Source organism: Cydia pomonella, chromosome 5 (assembly GCF_033807575.1).
Source record: "Cydia pomonella isolate Wapato2018A chromosome 5, ilCydPomo1, whole genome shotgun sequence".
Lineage (NCBI taxonomy): Eukaryota > Metazoa > Arthropoda > Insecta > Lepidoptera > Tortricidae > Cydia > Cydia pomonella.
Window position 1 is genome coordinate 18,798,777 of NC_084707.1, and position 16,475 is coordinate 18,815,251.

A 16,475-nucleotide genomic window follows, 5' to 3' on the forward strand; every position below is an offset into this window, starting at 1 on the left:
AGTTTTATAAGATGTAGTGAATTGACGTTTTCCCCTAGACTTGCGGACACTAGGTTGCGTGACAGTCATGCACGCTCCCAATAACGCCTGGGTAAAGTGTAACGGCAATCTGCTGCTTACTAATGCTTACATTAATTATTTATTTATTTAATCTTTATTGCACAAAAAAAATACAACGTACAAAAGGTGAAATTAATGCCATAATGTGTTCTCTACCAGTCAACCTTTGGGCAAAGCAGATAAGTTGTAGGCAGTGCAAAATCAAGATGTATAAAAATACGATAAGGTATTTTTTAGGTCACGATACAAACAAACCATAAATAATACGCGGGCATAAACATACACATATACCCACAGAATATTACATTATACATATACATAATAATTGTGTCCACGACTGGCAAATCATCCCAATTTGTCGATATGGAGTTATTAGTAGCTCCTAAGACTACATAACATAAGCTATCTATTAATTAAAGAATGGAGGACCCGTTGCTCCCATTCCGCGACCGTATGGATATAGTATAGTATAGTAAGTATGGTAGAAAAAGGACGACAATCTTTTATAGCAGAACTGTTGGAAAATGTGAGCAGGTATTTCAGCTTTAAATAATAGTTCCTAATCTCTCCGGTGGCGCTAGGAAGGCTCATTGGGTATTACAAGAACCATAGAGGTATAATAATATAGAGATGAAATTTGGAGAGGGGAGGAGGGGCAAAAAATATGTTCTCAGGAATGTCAAAAAGTGTTCTTAATTTTTTTGCATTGGATATGTTCTATCCCACACGGGCGCACGCGTATAGCACATCTATATAAAATACTAGGCTTATGACATTTCATTTTGGTGTATTGTGGCGCCACCTATTTAATGTTTTTTGATGGACACTTTTCATACATACAGATTTTGCTCCTTTTTCTACACTCCATACCCCCGTGATCCATAGTATGGATCACAGGATGAAGGCTACATCCATACAGTGTTGGCCGAAACGTTAATGAAATGAACCGAAAACTGTAGCCGTCCGTTACGGTTTACGGTTCAATTTATTATGGTTAAGGGTCAATCGGCCATCACTAGATGTGGCCCTTTAAAGCTATAACAGACGGGCGTACCGGACCGCGACAAAGGCTTTCAAATCATCGACAGCCAACAGAATGAAAATATAAGGAAATATTTAAACAGACGCGTCTTTTGAAAAAAGTTTAAAAACATGTCTGGAACGCTATTTACCAGCTACGCAAAAAACAAACTTCACATGGCATGATACGTCAAAATGACAAAGTTGACAGAGGCAAAAGTACAGTTTTCAATTTTTCATGCAGTTTTCAACAAGTTTCATAAATTCGTAAAACATTTGTTTTAATTGATTGACTATTATAATGAGCCTATGAGATTTTCACTCTGAAAGTATGTCTCATTCTCTTAAATTATTTTATAGACAAACACATTGCTTCCTAAATATAACCACGCCGGTGAGATGTAGTGCAAACCAATATCCAATCCGGATTTTAGCTAGTGGTATCAGCTATCAAAATAACCCAGCCTGGAATACATTGAACAGCGTGAAGCGTAATAGTATATCATCATGTCAAATACGAAATTACGTTAAACCTGAAGGGAGCAATGCCTGTGACACACCCGAGAAACCCACACCTCCAGAAAAACAAGGGCTTTTCCAAAAGTTTAAGGATATGTACAAAAACTACTGGTATGTCTTAGTACCAGTGCACATGGCTACTTCTGCGGTTTGGTTGGGTTCTTTCTATTATACTGTGAGAAGGTAACAAATCAATGAAATGTAATTTTTTTCAAATTTGATGATATATTTTTCAGTCTTTTAATTATAACTATTATATTTCAGTGGTGTAGATATAATACCTATGCTAGAGGCAATGGGGATCAGTGAAAAACTGTTAGAGCCATTGAAAAACTCGTCTGCGGGCTATTATGCACTTACTTTTGCTCTGTATAAAATAGCCACACCCCTTCGATATGCAGTCACTGTTGGTAAATATTATATAAGATTTTTTTACTTACCATTAAGATTATAAAATTAACCTCTCATGTGCTGGAATTTGGATCCATACAGTTAGTATTGAATTCTAATTAATTAATAATTTGAGCTCTATACCTACTAATGCAGATCAGCATTCTGGAAAATGGATGGTCAAATGAAACTGATCATGATCATTTTAAATTATAGCTGTTCTTTGTAAAACAAATGCTTAAAACCAGAAATTTATTAACTTTAACCAATAAAGTTGGTTTCATTATCACATATTTCCCTTTTGTAGCCTTCATTTGTTCAATTGTAGGTAACTTATGCATGTAAATGATCCATATCATCATTAATACTGTTATTTATTCAAATATTATCAACCCTTAAACTCTAATATTGTAAAAGCATGTAAATAAACTTAATAATTAATATTTAAACACCTAAAAATTAAGAAAAATGAAATCAGTATAATATTGGATGGGAGGAGTCAAACAGTTAACATCAATAATCTTAACAAATAATAATAATAATAGTGCTTTATTTACAAACAAAAAAGAATTATAAACTGAAATAGATGTAATATATTTAAAAGTGGCAAAAGCTGGATCCAGTGGCCACTAGAGGCCTTATCAATAATTTGTAACCAAATTTATTATCTTGAAATTGTAAATTACAGTCCAAATTGTTTGGGACATATATAGGACAAGGTATGCATTGGAAAGGTAAAGGGAAAGGTTAATATATTACATCGATTTCAGTTTATAATTTATATATAGTAGTGTGACAACTTAAAAAAACATAAATAAAAATATTTGATAAAAATAATTTGATTTCTTTCCAAAAGTTGTGTAAATGAAAACCAACCTCATTGTCATAGATGCTTTCCAAGAGTAAATACCCACATCCTTGTAGGGAGATAGTTATAGGTATGCCTGTAACATTTGAAGAGTTCCTTTGATTTCACCAGAATCTAAAAATACCCTTTAAAAGAAAAGTGTTTTTCCAAATTGGCGACCTGTCTTTAAGATCCCAGGAAAATCCCCTCCTCTCACTGACTGACTGAACTGATAATCTTAAATGATAATGGTTTCAATATTCAAGGTGGCACAACCCTTGCTATTAGAAAGTTAACAGCACTGGGCTTGATCAAACCGGTGCCATCAAGACAGCAATTCAAGGTAATGCTACAAGAAAGAAAAGAAGACTTTCAAGACCGATTCAATGAGAGTAAGGCCCACTACCGAACACAGATGCGGCAGCAGGGAACAAAGGTTATGGACGAAATGAGACGATATAAAACCGAAATACGAAACATGAAGAATAAAGTCAAGAAAATGTGAGACTCACTAAATATACTATTTGTGTTGTGAGTTAGGACTTGGCCCAAGCGGTTACATTTAAAACTTCTACATATCGTCAGGTCACAACCAACCTCACTAATTACTATGACAAGATCAGAGCCATAGTGAACCAAAGTAGTGTCAAAACAAGGTTCATTTTTGTTCATTTTTTTGTAGTTACATGGTTATGGATGTCATCTGACAATATAGTAAATTTTGAACATTTAAGACTCGGCTGAGACCTAACTCACTTTGCTAGGCAATGACTAAATCAACATAAGCTAGTAGTTGTTGTATGAGAAAGTGTTTACACTTCTGTGATGCACAATGTAAATTATAAGTATTGTTCTTGAATTTCCATTTTACAAAATATTATGTTTTAATTAAGTATCTACTCTGAAGACCTAGTTTTGCAGTAGTTGATAGTAAAAATTCATGATATTATTTGTAAAGTGTGGGTTATGTGACTGTCCTTTTAAGGCAATAAGGATTTCATAGAAACGAATATATTTGAATGAATTTCACTGTTACTATATAAATTTATATATGGGCCAAAGGAGAGTAGTGAGTGTGAAAGGTTACTTATAAAATAGGATCCATTTAAATTATTAAACAATTTATTAAATTTTGAAATATTTATTGTTTAAATATTATTATTTAAATATTAAAAAGTTATGCCTTAACAAACCATTTTTATTTTGTATAAAAGGGCTAAATAATCACATTTTTCCTCAGCAATATGTACAGATTATAAAACAACCTAAAATTAAGTACACAACAAGACAGCACGGAACTGGAATGTATAGGAGCGCCATCATAAATGTATGGAGATGACATTGAATTTACCATTTTCATTTCATTGCCACAGACCCGAGTTCATCACCAGATGTGCTGTCATATGGCGTTTTATTTAAAACGTAATAAATGCATAGCAACACTGACGCTTCTAGTGGCACAAAATGTTCCATTAAATGCCATCGATAACCATTAGTAATCTGTGTCATCAGTAATTAGATCGTGTCATTCACGAAGACGCGTGCCTTGACTCGTAATGTCATGTTATTAAAGGTTAGATTTGACAAATCTGCGTGTCATCGTGGATGACACGAACTATATTGCAGATCATTTTGTGGAAAAAAATGCATAAAACTGTTTTCAAGTCAAAATATTAATATTAATGGCATAATAGTCGATTATTAAAGTGTACAACAGCAATTCACTCATCGTTTGCAGTGTAGTAGACACACTTACGCCAAAGGATTAGAGCAGTAAATCTATCGATATCACATATATAATAGGCTTGTGCCACTGTTGGCTCCAACTAATCACATTATACATATACATGTAATTTGCTACATATAAGAAATATTAAACAGATTAGCCTATTTGCTGACTTAAAATTATAACTAAATACATTACATTTCCGTAATGTTTATCGACTTAAATCGCGTTGTGTATATATGAACATCTAATACTTAGTTTTTGTCAACATTTTTATCACCATTAACTTAAGCCTATGTACTAATATAAATCAATTCATTGTCAAATGGAACATATGCCGTAATTATTATTTGAGCCTTTTAATAGGTATATAATATACATAGTCTTTCGTCACTTCAAGGTTTTATTTAAAACAGCAAAGAGAGCACATAATAAACAGGCCAATTCGAACGTGCACTGACATCAAACGATATTAGAATGATATTGGAATCATATCAGTTATCTGTCACCCGCGCGGGCGTCTCGCTCGCACTAACACTTGTGCGAACAAGTTTGAGTGAAATGAACGCGCGTGACAGCTAACTGATATGATTCTAATATCGGTTTGATGTCAGTGCACATTCGAATTGACCTGAAAGTGTATTTTAAATATGTAGTAAAAATATTCTTCATGGCCAACTGCCAGGTTAAAAACAAATGCATACAAATAGTACCAAGCTGCACATATTAGTCTTAAATTAGCATCAAACATTATTTTGATCGTTTACGGCTCAGAACTGGATATTGATATATTTTCTTTACATAAAGTAAACTCTAAAATTTCATATGATCATAGAGCAATTAAGAACTAAAAACTTAACAAAGGACAACAAATTTTTAGCCATTATGCATTATAGTTAGTATCATCCAATCTTCTTTGCAGGAATCCCGATATGATTATATGTAGGTATAAGGAATATTACGCGAACTCTGCGTAGATAACACTAGCACAAACTGTGACCATACTGCCTTAATGCATCAATGTCATATTTATTCCTAAGACATAATCTGTTAAATTTACAAAAATCTGTTTAAGGCGTAGTATATAATATATATACACTACCGTCAAAAAGTTTAAGACCAAACACAGAATATACAAATAATCATTTTAATGATTTATTTACGAAAATACTACTTTGCAGTAGATACCTACAATCCGAAAAATAAAGCGTTAAACAATTTTTTTCACCGTTTCTCATCGAAAAATCCTTGACAATTTTTGACTACAGAGTAATCTTGACATTCTTTCTACAAGTTTGTGTAGTAGCGTTTCTTGGCTTATGGATTTCCACTGATATTGCAGTATCTTCTATAGTTTTTGCTGATGTCGGACATTGTTTTCGGACTCTATGGGCGAGTTCATCCCATGAAAGCTCGATCAGGTTAAGGTCTGGTGATTGCGGTGGCCATATTGTTTTTTAACACACCTTGCTGTTCTTTATTAGCTGTGTAGCCTCTACAGATCTTTGGTAAATGTTTGAGATCGTTGTCTACTTGCAAAACAAATGGGTTACCGATCTAACGTGTTCCTGAATATGAAACTAAAAATTGTGTTTGGTCTTAAACTTTTTGACGGTAGTGTACGTTACTCTAGTTTGTGCTAGTGCTGCCTCTGGCGGCAGAACATTGCAGTGTTCAAGGACGTCGCCAGCTGATAGGCCGGGGGAGGGGGTTTAGTTCATATTGCCGATGGCCAAGGGGAGGGGCATACATTTAGTTAAAAATTTTGTTTTCTAGAGGAGGCAGTTGGGCAAACCCGCCTGGCTCCATTAGATATTTATGAGTTGACCGAAATTGAGCCCACAAGTTGAGGTTTGCAGTCGCGCAGTGCTCGAAAGTATTTCGCTTTTAGTGAAATTAGAGCCGGGATGAGTTAGTGAGTGGCGCGCTTATCCCATGTACTGGTAGGAGGCGGGCGACAGGCGCGGCGCGGGCGGCTGGCCGGGGCCCGGCGCCGCGCCGATGGTGGCCAGGTGGCACGCGCGGCACATCAGCTTGCCTGCAACAACACACACTCAGACGTTTGCGAGTACAACAGCTGTGGGACTTATTAAATTAAATTATTTATTCACGACCAACTTGGATCATTTTGTGTTAGTGTCAATTTTTATCTTAAAACTAATGTTAGTATATACATAAGTATTTAATTACATCTAACTATATACTACAAATCGTGCTTCTAATAAATAAGCAGATTTCCCCAAAAAAATCAGTTTCACGAAAATACGCTCCGCTTACGTACTCACTTATTCCTGCGCACATGAGTCATGCAGCAGTTGTTTAAATATATGCCATCAACCCTGTCCGCAACCACGGTCAGGATGCTGTTGGAGCTAGCCCGAACTCTGCGCACCAGAGATGTGGCGCGCTTGCGCATCGTGGTGTAAAAGCAGTTTACCCGTGCTTCTGCGAACATCCCTGACGCGCTACAGAATCTAGGAATCCCCATCAGCACCCGGTACGGTTGATATATTGAACGCGCAGAGCATTACAGTTTATACGTATAGTCTGCCCACAAGCTGCTTGTGTAAAAACTAGTACAGTAGGCTCTGAACTTAGAGCAGTGAGCAAACCTGCGGGTTATCATATTCGATCTGACGGACAACGCTCTGCACTCGCGCTCAATATCCGCGTCGTCTTTAAGGTCAGCGTTCACCAAATATCCTGAATATTTAAATTGATCAACGATATTTAGTTGGCCATTTAATCTAACCGGTGGGAACAATGGCGGGCAATTACCCTTGACCTTAAAAATAACGCATTCGCTCTTGCTGACGTTGTATACCAACCCTTGGCTCGCCGCGTATCGTTCACAAATACAGATAAGTTTGGCGAGCCCACACGCCGAGGCGCCGAGCAGCACCATGTCGTCGGCGTAGCTTAAATTGTTGACGCACACTCCATCTATGTGACAACCGACACGGGTACTGCTCAGCTCCTCTATAAGGGCGTTTATGTACAAGTTAAACAATTTAGGCGAGGTCAGCCCGCCCTGCCTCACGCCACATTCGATCCGTACGGTTGGTTATGGTCACTGCCATAAATGTATGTACTACGTACTAGACCCGCTATCGAGAACAATTCGTCGTGGCAAAATTTTACATGAAAATGTTTTTGATGGGATGTTATATTTACCGAGTAAAATGGCTGAGACACACGGATAAAGACGGACATGACCAAAGAGTAAATTAAGTATTGGAAATGACGAAACTAAAAGGGTTGCCATTTTGGCTACGGAGCCCTAGAAAAAATAAAAATCCGACGAGAACTTTGAGTTTAAAATCGGCCTTGTTCCATATAGCCCTTGGGTCTCACGGAAGCGTTATCACAATTCGATTCTAAATTTTAAACCCGAAAGTCGATTTTTGACTGGCAAATTAGACCCAGGGGACTTCAGGGTAAGACCCTATACATATACTGACCGGCGAGCGGGTAGCAGCGCTTGTCGGGCTCGTCGGTGAGCTGCATGCCGCACACGCAGCACATGTAGCAGTCCACGTGGAAGTCGCGGTCCATGGACACCACGCGCACCGTCTCGTCCGTGCCCTCTACTGGGGTTATGCCTGCAACAGAACAATAGTTAACTTAGCGCTTCTAGTCTCGAGTGGCGTAACTATAGAATATAGGGTGGCAAAGCGGGAAAAATACCACGGGCTCCAATTTGACCGAGAGCCCGTGAGCATGGATTGCCCCCATTTGATAACTTTGCTACAGGCCATTGAAATAGCAGGTGCGTTATATGTATGAGACTAATGTATACGAGATAGCCATAAAAAATGAATGATTTTTTCCCTGTACAATCGCCATCAGATATATTGGAAAGGCTGAAGCACATACATAAAATTGTATGCAAACCAACTAACTAATAAAATCTGTAAATGTATTCAACCCAGTTTGTAACAGATCTGAAGCTACTTATCGAGAATAGTAGCACAACTCAAATTGAAATGCTATCACATTTAATATTGTATCTTTTACTGGTAAGATTTGAAATCGAATGCCATTCCATTTTGTTTTGTGGCATCGTTCAAACAGCTTGCATGGAGCCAAGTGGTGGATCCAAAATAAGCCAAAAATAGCCTATTTTAGGGGGCGTAAAGTAGGTAGATACAGTCGACAATAAAAGCATGTTTTATGAATGACATGTAAGATTACGTGATTATCACAGCATCTGATTGCGGTAGCATACAAATACTTTGAGGAACAATCTTATCATGGCATTTTATCACCAACGTTTTGAAAGAGATTGATCTCGTACTTGAGTATATCAGGGATCAGGGGACCTAGCCAAGATGCCAATCGTTTGCGCCGTAGCGAACGAAACTAGGTAATGTCGCTATCACACTCCCATATTATTATTATTTATTAATCAGGCAGGCAGTCGAAACAACTGATAGTTGCCTGTATATGAGTAATCTTCACTTAAAATGTATTCTTTGCGCTGGTTAAGTATTTGTCTAGCCTGTTCTTAAACTGATTGATATTCAGTTCTGAGACAACGTCTTCTAGTAGTTTGTTCCACGCTTTGACCACTCTGTTGCTGAGAAAATGTCTGCGGGGGTTTTTAGACAGTTCAGATATTAACTTATATTGGTGGCCTCGTAGACGGGTGTTACTATTGCGCTTGTACAGGTCTTGAAACTGGTTTATATCGTAGTGTCCCGTCAGAATTTTAAACGTTTCGATCAGGTCTCCGCGCTCTCGACGATCTTTTAATGTTGTGAGCTTCAGTACTTTAAATCTTTCTTTATTAAGACATGTTTTTCAGTTGTTTCGGTATTTTTGTGAAACTATGTTGCACTTTCTCAAGCATCTCAACATCTTTGACGAAATAAGGACTCCAGACTTGAAAAGCGTACTCAAAGAGGGATCTAACATGTGTCTTATAAGTTATATATCTTAAGCATGAGTTTTGGCGTTACGATTCCAAAGGCTTTTATAGCGAGGTAGATCAAGGATTTAGCTCTTGGTAATTGTTGTTAGATGTTCTTCCCACTTGAGGTTTTCAATAATTTTGACTCTCAAGTCCGTTTGCACTTTAACTGGTGTAAGTTTGGTTCTAGGGCGTAGCTAACTTGTAGCACTGTACATTTTTCACCATTCAGGCTTATAAGCCATCCCTTTGACCATTTTGCTATCTCGTCTAGATCTTTTTGGAGTCGGTCGAAGTCGTGTAGAGAGTTAGAAAATATCTTCGTGTGGTCGGCAAAGATACTGACGCTGCAATGGAGATTATGAGGCAGGTCAAATGTGTATATTATATACAACACAGGTTCAAGGACAAATCCTTGAGGCACACCGCTGTGAATTTCCATATTTGGGCTTATGTTTTCAAATAACAGGTATGCACTGTCGCCTTTTGTACATTTTTACACGACTACGGTACTTTTCGTTCGTTACATCTAGTGTCAAGTAGCGGCACTGATAAATGCGCTACTTGACGCTAGATGTGGACTACGAAAATAAGCGTTTTGGTAAGTAAAGTGATGTATGGAGTGCTCTACGCTTACTTATTTCTTTATGGTAAGGTGTATCAAGCGCTTTACCGTGAATGATTATAATATGGGATGAATTATACCTTTCCCGCAGCTGGCGCACTTGGGCGCGAACATGCGGTGGTAGTCGTTGACGCAGTAGATCTTGTTGTCCACGTCCACGGTGAAGGGCACGCCGTCCAGACACTCGTTGCAGACGCAGCAGCGGAAGCAACCCGGGTGGTACGACTTTCCCATCGCTTGCAGGATCTTAAAACAAGGAATCATTATGTTAAAATCATATATTATAATTGTGAATCGAATTGAAATAGCCTTTATTACTAACATAATTTTTACATATTCTTTTATAGTTATACAAGTATCCATTTATTTACTTGTTTTTACTTTTTGTCAGGCTGTGTTTGACATAGGCCTCCTCCAGGCGGCGCCACTCCTCGCGGTTTTTTGAGAGTCGCCTTAAGGCCCAATGTAATTTTAACAACATATCGCTAGTGGCCTAGTGGTAAGAACTGGTGACTTTCAATCCAGAGGTCGCGGGTTCAAACCCCGGCTCGTCCCAATGAGTTTTTTGAAACTCATGTACGAAATATTATTTGATATTTACCAGTCGCTTTTTTGTGATAGAAAAACATTGGTAGGAAACGAGACTTAATCCAGTTAAGCCTAATTCACCCTCAGTAAAAACTAGTGCCTAAGCCAATTCATGGGATTAGTTGCCAAGCAGACCCCATAAGCCGTGGCCATAATGCCGGGACAACGCGAGGAAAAAGATCAGCATTTTCAAATATTAAAAATACTGTTTGTTTCAGACTTTTCGGTGGTAAGTAATTAATTTACACATTTAGCCTCAAGGCAAAATCAAACCTACTTCAAAACTTGTTTAAAAAAAATACTTTATACTATTAACAGTAATTACTTACCAATTCCATGATCAAGTGGCCGCATATTGCACATTTTTCTGCAGTCTGTTGGAATCCGGAATACTAAAAGGTAATAGAAAAAAAAACTTACTTATAATTTCCAAACAAAGCTACACATGCATCCTACTACTATCCTACACATCCATTTCAATTAATTTGTTAGCATTATTATGTTATTTATTCATGTTAATATTGTGTATGTGAAAGTGTACTACAATCTTAAAGATTTTTTACGACGATGCAATGTGGCGACAAAATGTAAATAATTAGTTAATGTAGTGTATATTTAGTTTATAAGTAGTTTTAAGAATTATATTGTATGTTCGCAAAGGGCAGCTGTTGATATCATTTTTTGTACAGATCATCTATATGTATACCTACACAGTGGACAATAAAAACTTTCTTATTCTTATTATCATGGTGGCACATCCTGTGATGTGCTGGTTAGTCGCGGACCGGACACAAAGCGGCGCGCCGTCAAGGCCGTTCATACATTTGCTCGAGCGCAATAACGTATGATTACCGCACCGCGCGACGCTTGCGTCTAGTCTAGATTTTTTTATTTGTTTACCAAGTAATCCTCCTCGCAGTACACCTTGCCGTGCACGTTGTAGAAGTCCTTCCCGCGCAGTGCGCGCCCGCACGAGCAGCAGATGAAGCAGTTGGTGTGGTACAGGTTACCCATGGCTTGGCACGCCTGTCCAGCGCCGGTGACGCCTGTGCCGCAAGTGTGGCAGATGCCTGCAACACAATATTATTATTATTATTATATTGATATGTTTAAAAGCTAGACAAATAATTAATAAAGTAAAATACCGTATGGACTTCCACAGTCATCACTCGCACCAAGCTAAGGGTTTTCAACTCGAACGTAAAGTCGGTTCTCATGTATGTGTGCGAAACAAGGCCCGTCAAACCAGACATTACCAGTAGACTCCAGGTGTTTGTAAACAAGTGTTTGCGGCGAATCGTAGGAGTCTTCTGGCCACGGGCCATCTCCAATAATAAGGAGATACTTCTGCGGAAATGGCTGGCGCTGGATAGCCCATGTTTTACGAAGGCCAAAAATCAAAGCAAGGGCAGACTTGGAAAATTCCCGAAAAAAGAGGACAAGGTCACGTACCACCTGGAGGCGCACAGTGGAAAAGGAGGCTGCATCAGTTGGCCTCGGCTGGGCAGAGCTGGAGGAGGCCGCACTGGACCGTGAAAATTCCCTTCTGAGAGCCCTATGTCCCTGATGAGGGATAACAGGATACCATCATCATAAGCGTATATACAACTACTTCTCGGGCGCGGCGCCTACATGCTACAAATCACAAATCCCAATACATCTATATTGTATACATATATGATAGTATTATTTATGTTGTTAAGAATCTAGACTCCTTCACTAAGAATTGCTTATTTTTATTTCTAGTGTTATTGATGTCCATAACAATAACACTAGAACTAAAAATAAGCTTTCTATCAGAAAGTTTTGTATCCGCAAAGTACAAAAGTCATTTGTTGGGCAATGCATTCATTTTTATAACCAGTTACCTCACGATGCTTTAAGATTATACCCTTGCCAACTCGTAAGAATTACTTAAAAAAGTCATTGATGTTAAAGGCTTGTTACAGAGTCGAGGACTACTTGACAGACAAACATGCATGGTCCAAACCAGAAACTGTATAAACAAGTAGCAATAAAAATCATTGTATTATGTGTAGAGTTATATTTGTGATGCAGCTCAGGTAAGAAAGCAGATCAAATATTTTATGTAGATATAGCAATCAGTCAGATTTATATAATGTATATTCTCATTTCTTTATTCATTTTATTTTTCTCTTCCTTCTGTAAGAATTCGATATGTTTTCTAAAAGAGATGATTTGATATGACATATTTATATTTTTAATCAAATTTCTATAAAGAAAAGTAGCTACTGTATGTAATTGCATGATTTCTATAGTAATCTAAATTCTATTTTTTCTTATCTGATTTCTATAGTAATCAGTCCTTTAACGAATGTTGTTTTCCGGACAAACTAAAAATAGCTGCAGTGAAACCCATCCTTAAAAAAGGTGGAAGACAAAGTAACCTCACCGACTATAGACCTATCGCCCTCCTTCCTACCATATCAAAAATATTTGAAAGATGCATGGCAGACCGAATCTATACATTTTTAGAAAAATATGATTTGCTGGAAGAAAACCAGTTTACTTTTCGCAAAAAACGCTCTACTACGCTCGCAGTTTACTCATACATACAAACTATACTAGAATACCTTAAAAAATAAAAATAAACATAGCGCTCTCGGGTCTTCTGCTGGATATGTCTAAAGCGTACGACAGAGTATCCTTGTTGAGTGTCCTTGGATGTGTGTTATTCTTAATATATATCAACAACCTCCCAAATGTCACTAACCATAAATGCATCCTATTCGCGGACGATATATCCCTCCTTTTTAAACACGAAAACTACTCTAACGAGTTGCGTAACAAGATTATTTCTTATTTTTCAACAACTGGTTGCGAAACTTAGTTGCCAGAACGGCCGGAGGGGATTTTTCAAGTATAAACGAAGCGTTCACTAATATATCGGAGTGGCTACGAGACCACAACTTCGTAATAAACACATCCAAAACAAAAACAATACAATTTAGACCAGGATATCAAAAACGACTTCTTGATCTAACACCAGTTCTAAAGGACCTGAACATCCAAGAAGAGGCTGAATGCAACCTTTTAGGAATAACTATAGACACCCATCTCAACTGGAAAAAACATATAGCAAAAATAAAATCAAAATTATCTTCTTTCGTTTTCGCCTTCAGCATACACACACACCAACTGCGCCTTGTCTGTACTACGCATATGTGCAATCCTGGTTGAGCTACGGTCTATACGGAGCTCTTTATGCAAAAAAATGAATTCGCATATTAATTAACACTCCGCACCAGACTAAAAATTGTAAAACTCATTTCCAGAATCTTCGAATATTGACCCTCCCCTTACTATACATTCTAGAAATAACGACCTTCGTAAAAAACAATATAAATCTTTTCCAATATAATAAAAGTGAGCCGTAAGGACATCTTAATTCTCCCAGATTAGATATATTTAAAAAAGGCCCATATTACCGCGCGATAAAAATATATAATAAGCTACCAAAGGTTATAAAAAATATACAAAAAGTACATTTATTTGCAAATCAACTCAAGACTATCCTTATAAAAAAATCATACTATTCCATAGACGAATTCATGCAGGACAACGATATAGATATTATATAGTGGTAGCTTCACAATTGTTAAACAAATTAGTTAAGAAAAATCATATTTTAGATATAAGTAGCCTTATGTAGTTTTAAGGAAATTGCCATACCCCACCGGGGTGCCATGGGAACTCTTTTATCACTTGTAACAACTTGTATTGTACCATGGTATGCAATAAATGATTAAGTAAGTAAAACTTACTTATTTAATGCATGTTAATTATTACATCTTATAATGAATTAATTTTGTTTTGAAAAGATGTGTCCTGCAGAGTTTCTTGCCTATCCATATTGGGATAACCTCCTCCAATTGAGGGGGGATTTAAATCTTCTCAGGTCAGAGGTGTAGGGTTAGAGCCAGTGTAGCTTTATTTGACATTCATAAGCGCACTGTAATATGCCTACTTGAATAATAAAATATCTTTATCTTTATCAAAATACTTGTAGGTTGTAAACACAATAATATGGGTCCAAGTAATCCTCACCAAAGTATTCGCCTTCCTCATCCTGCCTTTCCATTTCTTCTTCAAGCTGTCTTGTGAGCTCCTCAATCTTGCGCTGTGCCTCACTGGGCCCTGCAGGGCGTGGTGGAGTGATGCTATATGGCAACAAGCTTTTCCCGCGTCCGCCCGAACCGCGTGAGCCACCCGACACGCCTGATACACCCGATACGGAACTTGGTGTTGGGCTTGGTGCTGGTGATGCTGCTGGGGAGCACAGGGATGGCAAACCCGACACTAAGTTACGAGATCCTACAGATTCCGAGCCAGATGACATGTTATCTCTTGTTGTGGGAACTGTTGTAGCTGGGGACCCTCCACTCATGCAGACATAGTCTGAACCATTTGTATCATCCACTATCTGCATCCGATTAACTGGTGGTGGCTTTGCAAATCCACCATTTATAGCTGGTGGCTTGTCAATTCCTGGATTAGGCTTAGAGTGATAAAACTTGGGGTTTTGTTGAACTTCAGTAGCAGAATGAGCCTTAGGCCTCTGAGCACTTGGGGCTATTGAGGCATAAATAGCAGTTGATGGAACAACTTTACTGTCAAAACTGGAGGCACTGCCATTCTTAAGAAGAGCTGTGACATCTGTGTATTTAGGTGGAGCCGATTTCATAACTGTGTAATCACTGCTAGAGCTGTCTTGGGAGGAATTATATGGAGGCGGTGGAGGAGTCTTTTCTGATATGCCTTTGTCATTCATTAACAACTGAGAAATGCTCCTGTTGGATGTAGTATTAGGTACTTGTGGCCCTGGCATTGATCCTTGCTGGACAAAACGTTGCTCATTCTTCTGAAGAGGTTTATATTCGTTTTTCTTATCAGCATCTGAACAGAGCATATTTTCGTAGACAGTGGGGTTATGTTTAGGCTTAGCGTTGACAGGTACTTGCGGTTGAGCCTTGCTGTAGCGCGTGTCGTAGTAGCCGTCGGAAACGGGCGGCGGCGGTGGCGGCGGCGCGCCGGCCTGGTACAACTGGTGGAAGTACGGCGGCTGCTGTGATCGCTGTTCACCGTAGTATTCTATGTTTTCATACACAGGAGGTGGAAACTGAGAATTTGGATTTGCAGGGATCTCGTACAGATCCTCAGTTTGGTAACTGAGCGACCTCTGCGACTTACTATCGATGGATCGTGTTGGGCTCGCGGGGAGTGCCGCCGTGTTTATATCGCGTTTGTTGATCGACGCTATCGTTTCTACACGCTTTGGAGTCGCGAACTTTGAAGATGCTATCACGTTTGAACGTTCGTAAAAACTGTAATCCTGTCTATTAGTCTGAGTGTTGTCCAAAACGAAGCTTTCGATCGCTCCCACAGGCCGAGCCTTGGCGAGAGAATTTGTTTTCGATGTTGCAGCCCCGTGCGCTTGCTCAGTGCCGTCCTCATCTTTGTTGGATAATTTCAAATCTTGTAGTCCTAGGATGCACCGCTGATCTTCAAAGTTATTTCTTCTCGAAGGATCCATTATTTATATACAGACTAATCGTTAAAACTGCCTAAATAATGATCAACACTTCATTTAGATACGTGAATCATAATCTTTTGCTTTTGCAAAGAAAACCTCAAACAAAACATCAAATCCGATTAGTATAAAGGTCGTTCCACACAACGCTATTAAAACTGCTCTTTTGTGTTCGTGTCCGTAGAGAATATCAAGGCCAAATTCAAAGGTAATAGGATATTATGATATGTACCTTGT

At 38.3% G+C, this 16,475-nt stretch overlaps 2 protein-coding genes across 2 annotated transcripts; one reads left to right on the forward strand and one right to left on the reverse strand.

The window, feature by feature from the left end:
- Positions 1 to 1,265: 1,265 nt before the first annotated feature.
- LOC133517990 (uncharacterized protein C18orf19 homolog A) lies at positions 1,266 to 4,028 on the forward strand. Its single transcript, XM_061851524.1, has 3 exons — positions 1,266 to 1,782; positions 1,864 to 2,009; positions 3,103 to 4,028. Exons 1-3 carry the CDS (start codon positions 1,412 to 1,414, stop codon positions 3,339 to 3,341), a joined length of 756 nt encoding a protein of 251 aa, XP_061707508.1. The 5' UTR covers positions 1,266 to 1,411; the 3' UTR covers positions 3,342 to 4,028.
- On the reverse strand, positions 3,958 to 16,396 carry LOC133517981 (LIM domain-containing protein jub). Its single transcript, XM_061851507.1, has 6 exons — positions 14,756 to 16,396; positions 11,588 to 11,757; positions 11,017 to 11,079; positions 10,180 to 10,345; positions 8,024 to 8,164; positions 3,958 to 6,600 (listed from the first exon to the last, which is right to left on the reverse strand). The coding sequence occupies exons 1-6, from the start codon at positions 16,239 to 16,241 to the stop codon at positions 6,491 to 6,493; spliced, it is 2,136 nt and encodes a 711-aa protein (XP_061707491.1). The 5' UTR covers positions 16,242 to 16,396; the 3' UTR covers positions 3,958 to 6,490.
- Between the last annotated feature and the right edge of the window lie 79 nt (positions 16,397 to 16,475).

Excerpts from the sequence above, each read along its gene's own strand:
- LOC133517981 (XM_061851507.1), bottom strand. The coding sequence starts at position 16,241 with ATGGATCCTTCGAGAAGAAATAACTTTGAAGATCAGCGGTGCATCCTA. Across the intron at positions 10,346-11,016 it reads GCCACTTGATCATGGAATTG|ATCCTGCAAGCGATGGGAAA; the intron begins GTAAGTAATTAC and ends CCTTGTTTTAAG. Across the intron at positions 8,165-10,179 it reads GTGCGCCAGCTGCGGGAAAG|GCATAACCCCAGTAGAGGGC; the intron begins GTATAATTCATC and ends GTTCTGTTGCAG.
- LOC133517990 (XM_061851524.1), top strand. The coding sequence starts at position 1,412 with ATGTCTCATTCTCTTAAATTATTTTATAGACAAACACATTGCTTCCTA. Across the intron at positions 1,783-1,863 it reads TTCTATTATACTGTGAGAAG|TGGTGTAGATATAATACCTA; the intron begins GTAACAAATCAA and ends ATTATATTTCAG. Across the intron at positions 2,010-3,102 it reads TCGATATGCAGTCACTGTTG|GTGGCACAACCCTTGCTATT; the intron begins GTAAATATTATA and ends TCAATATTCAAG.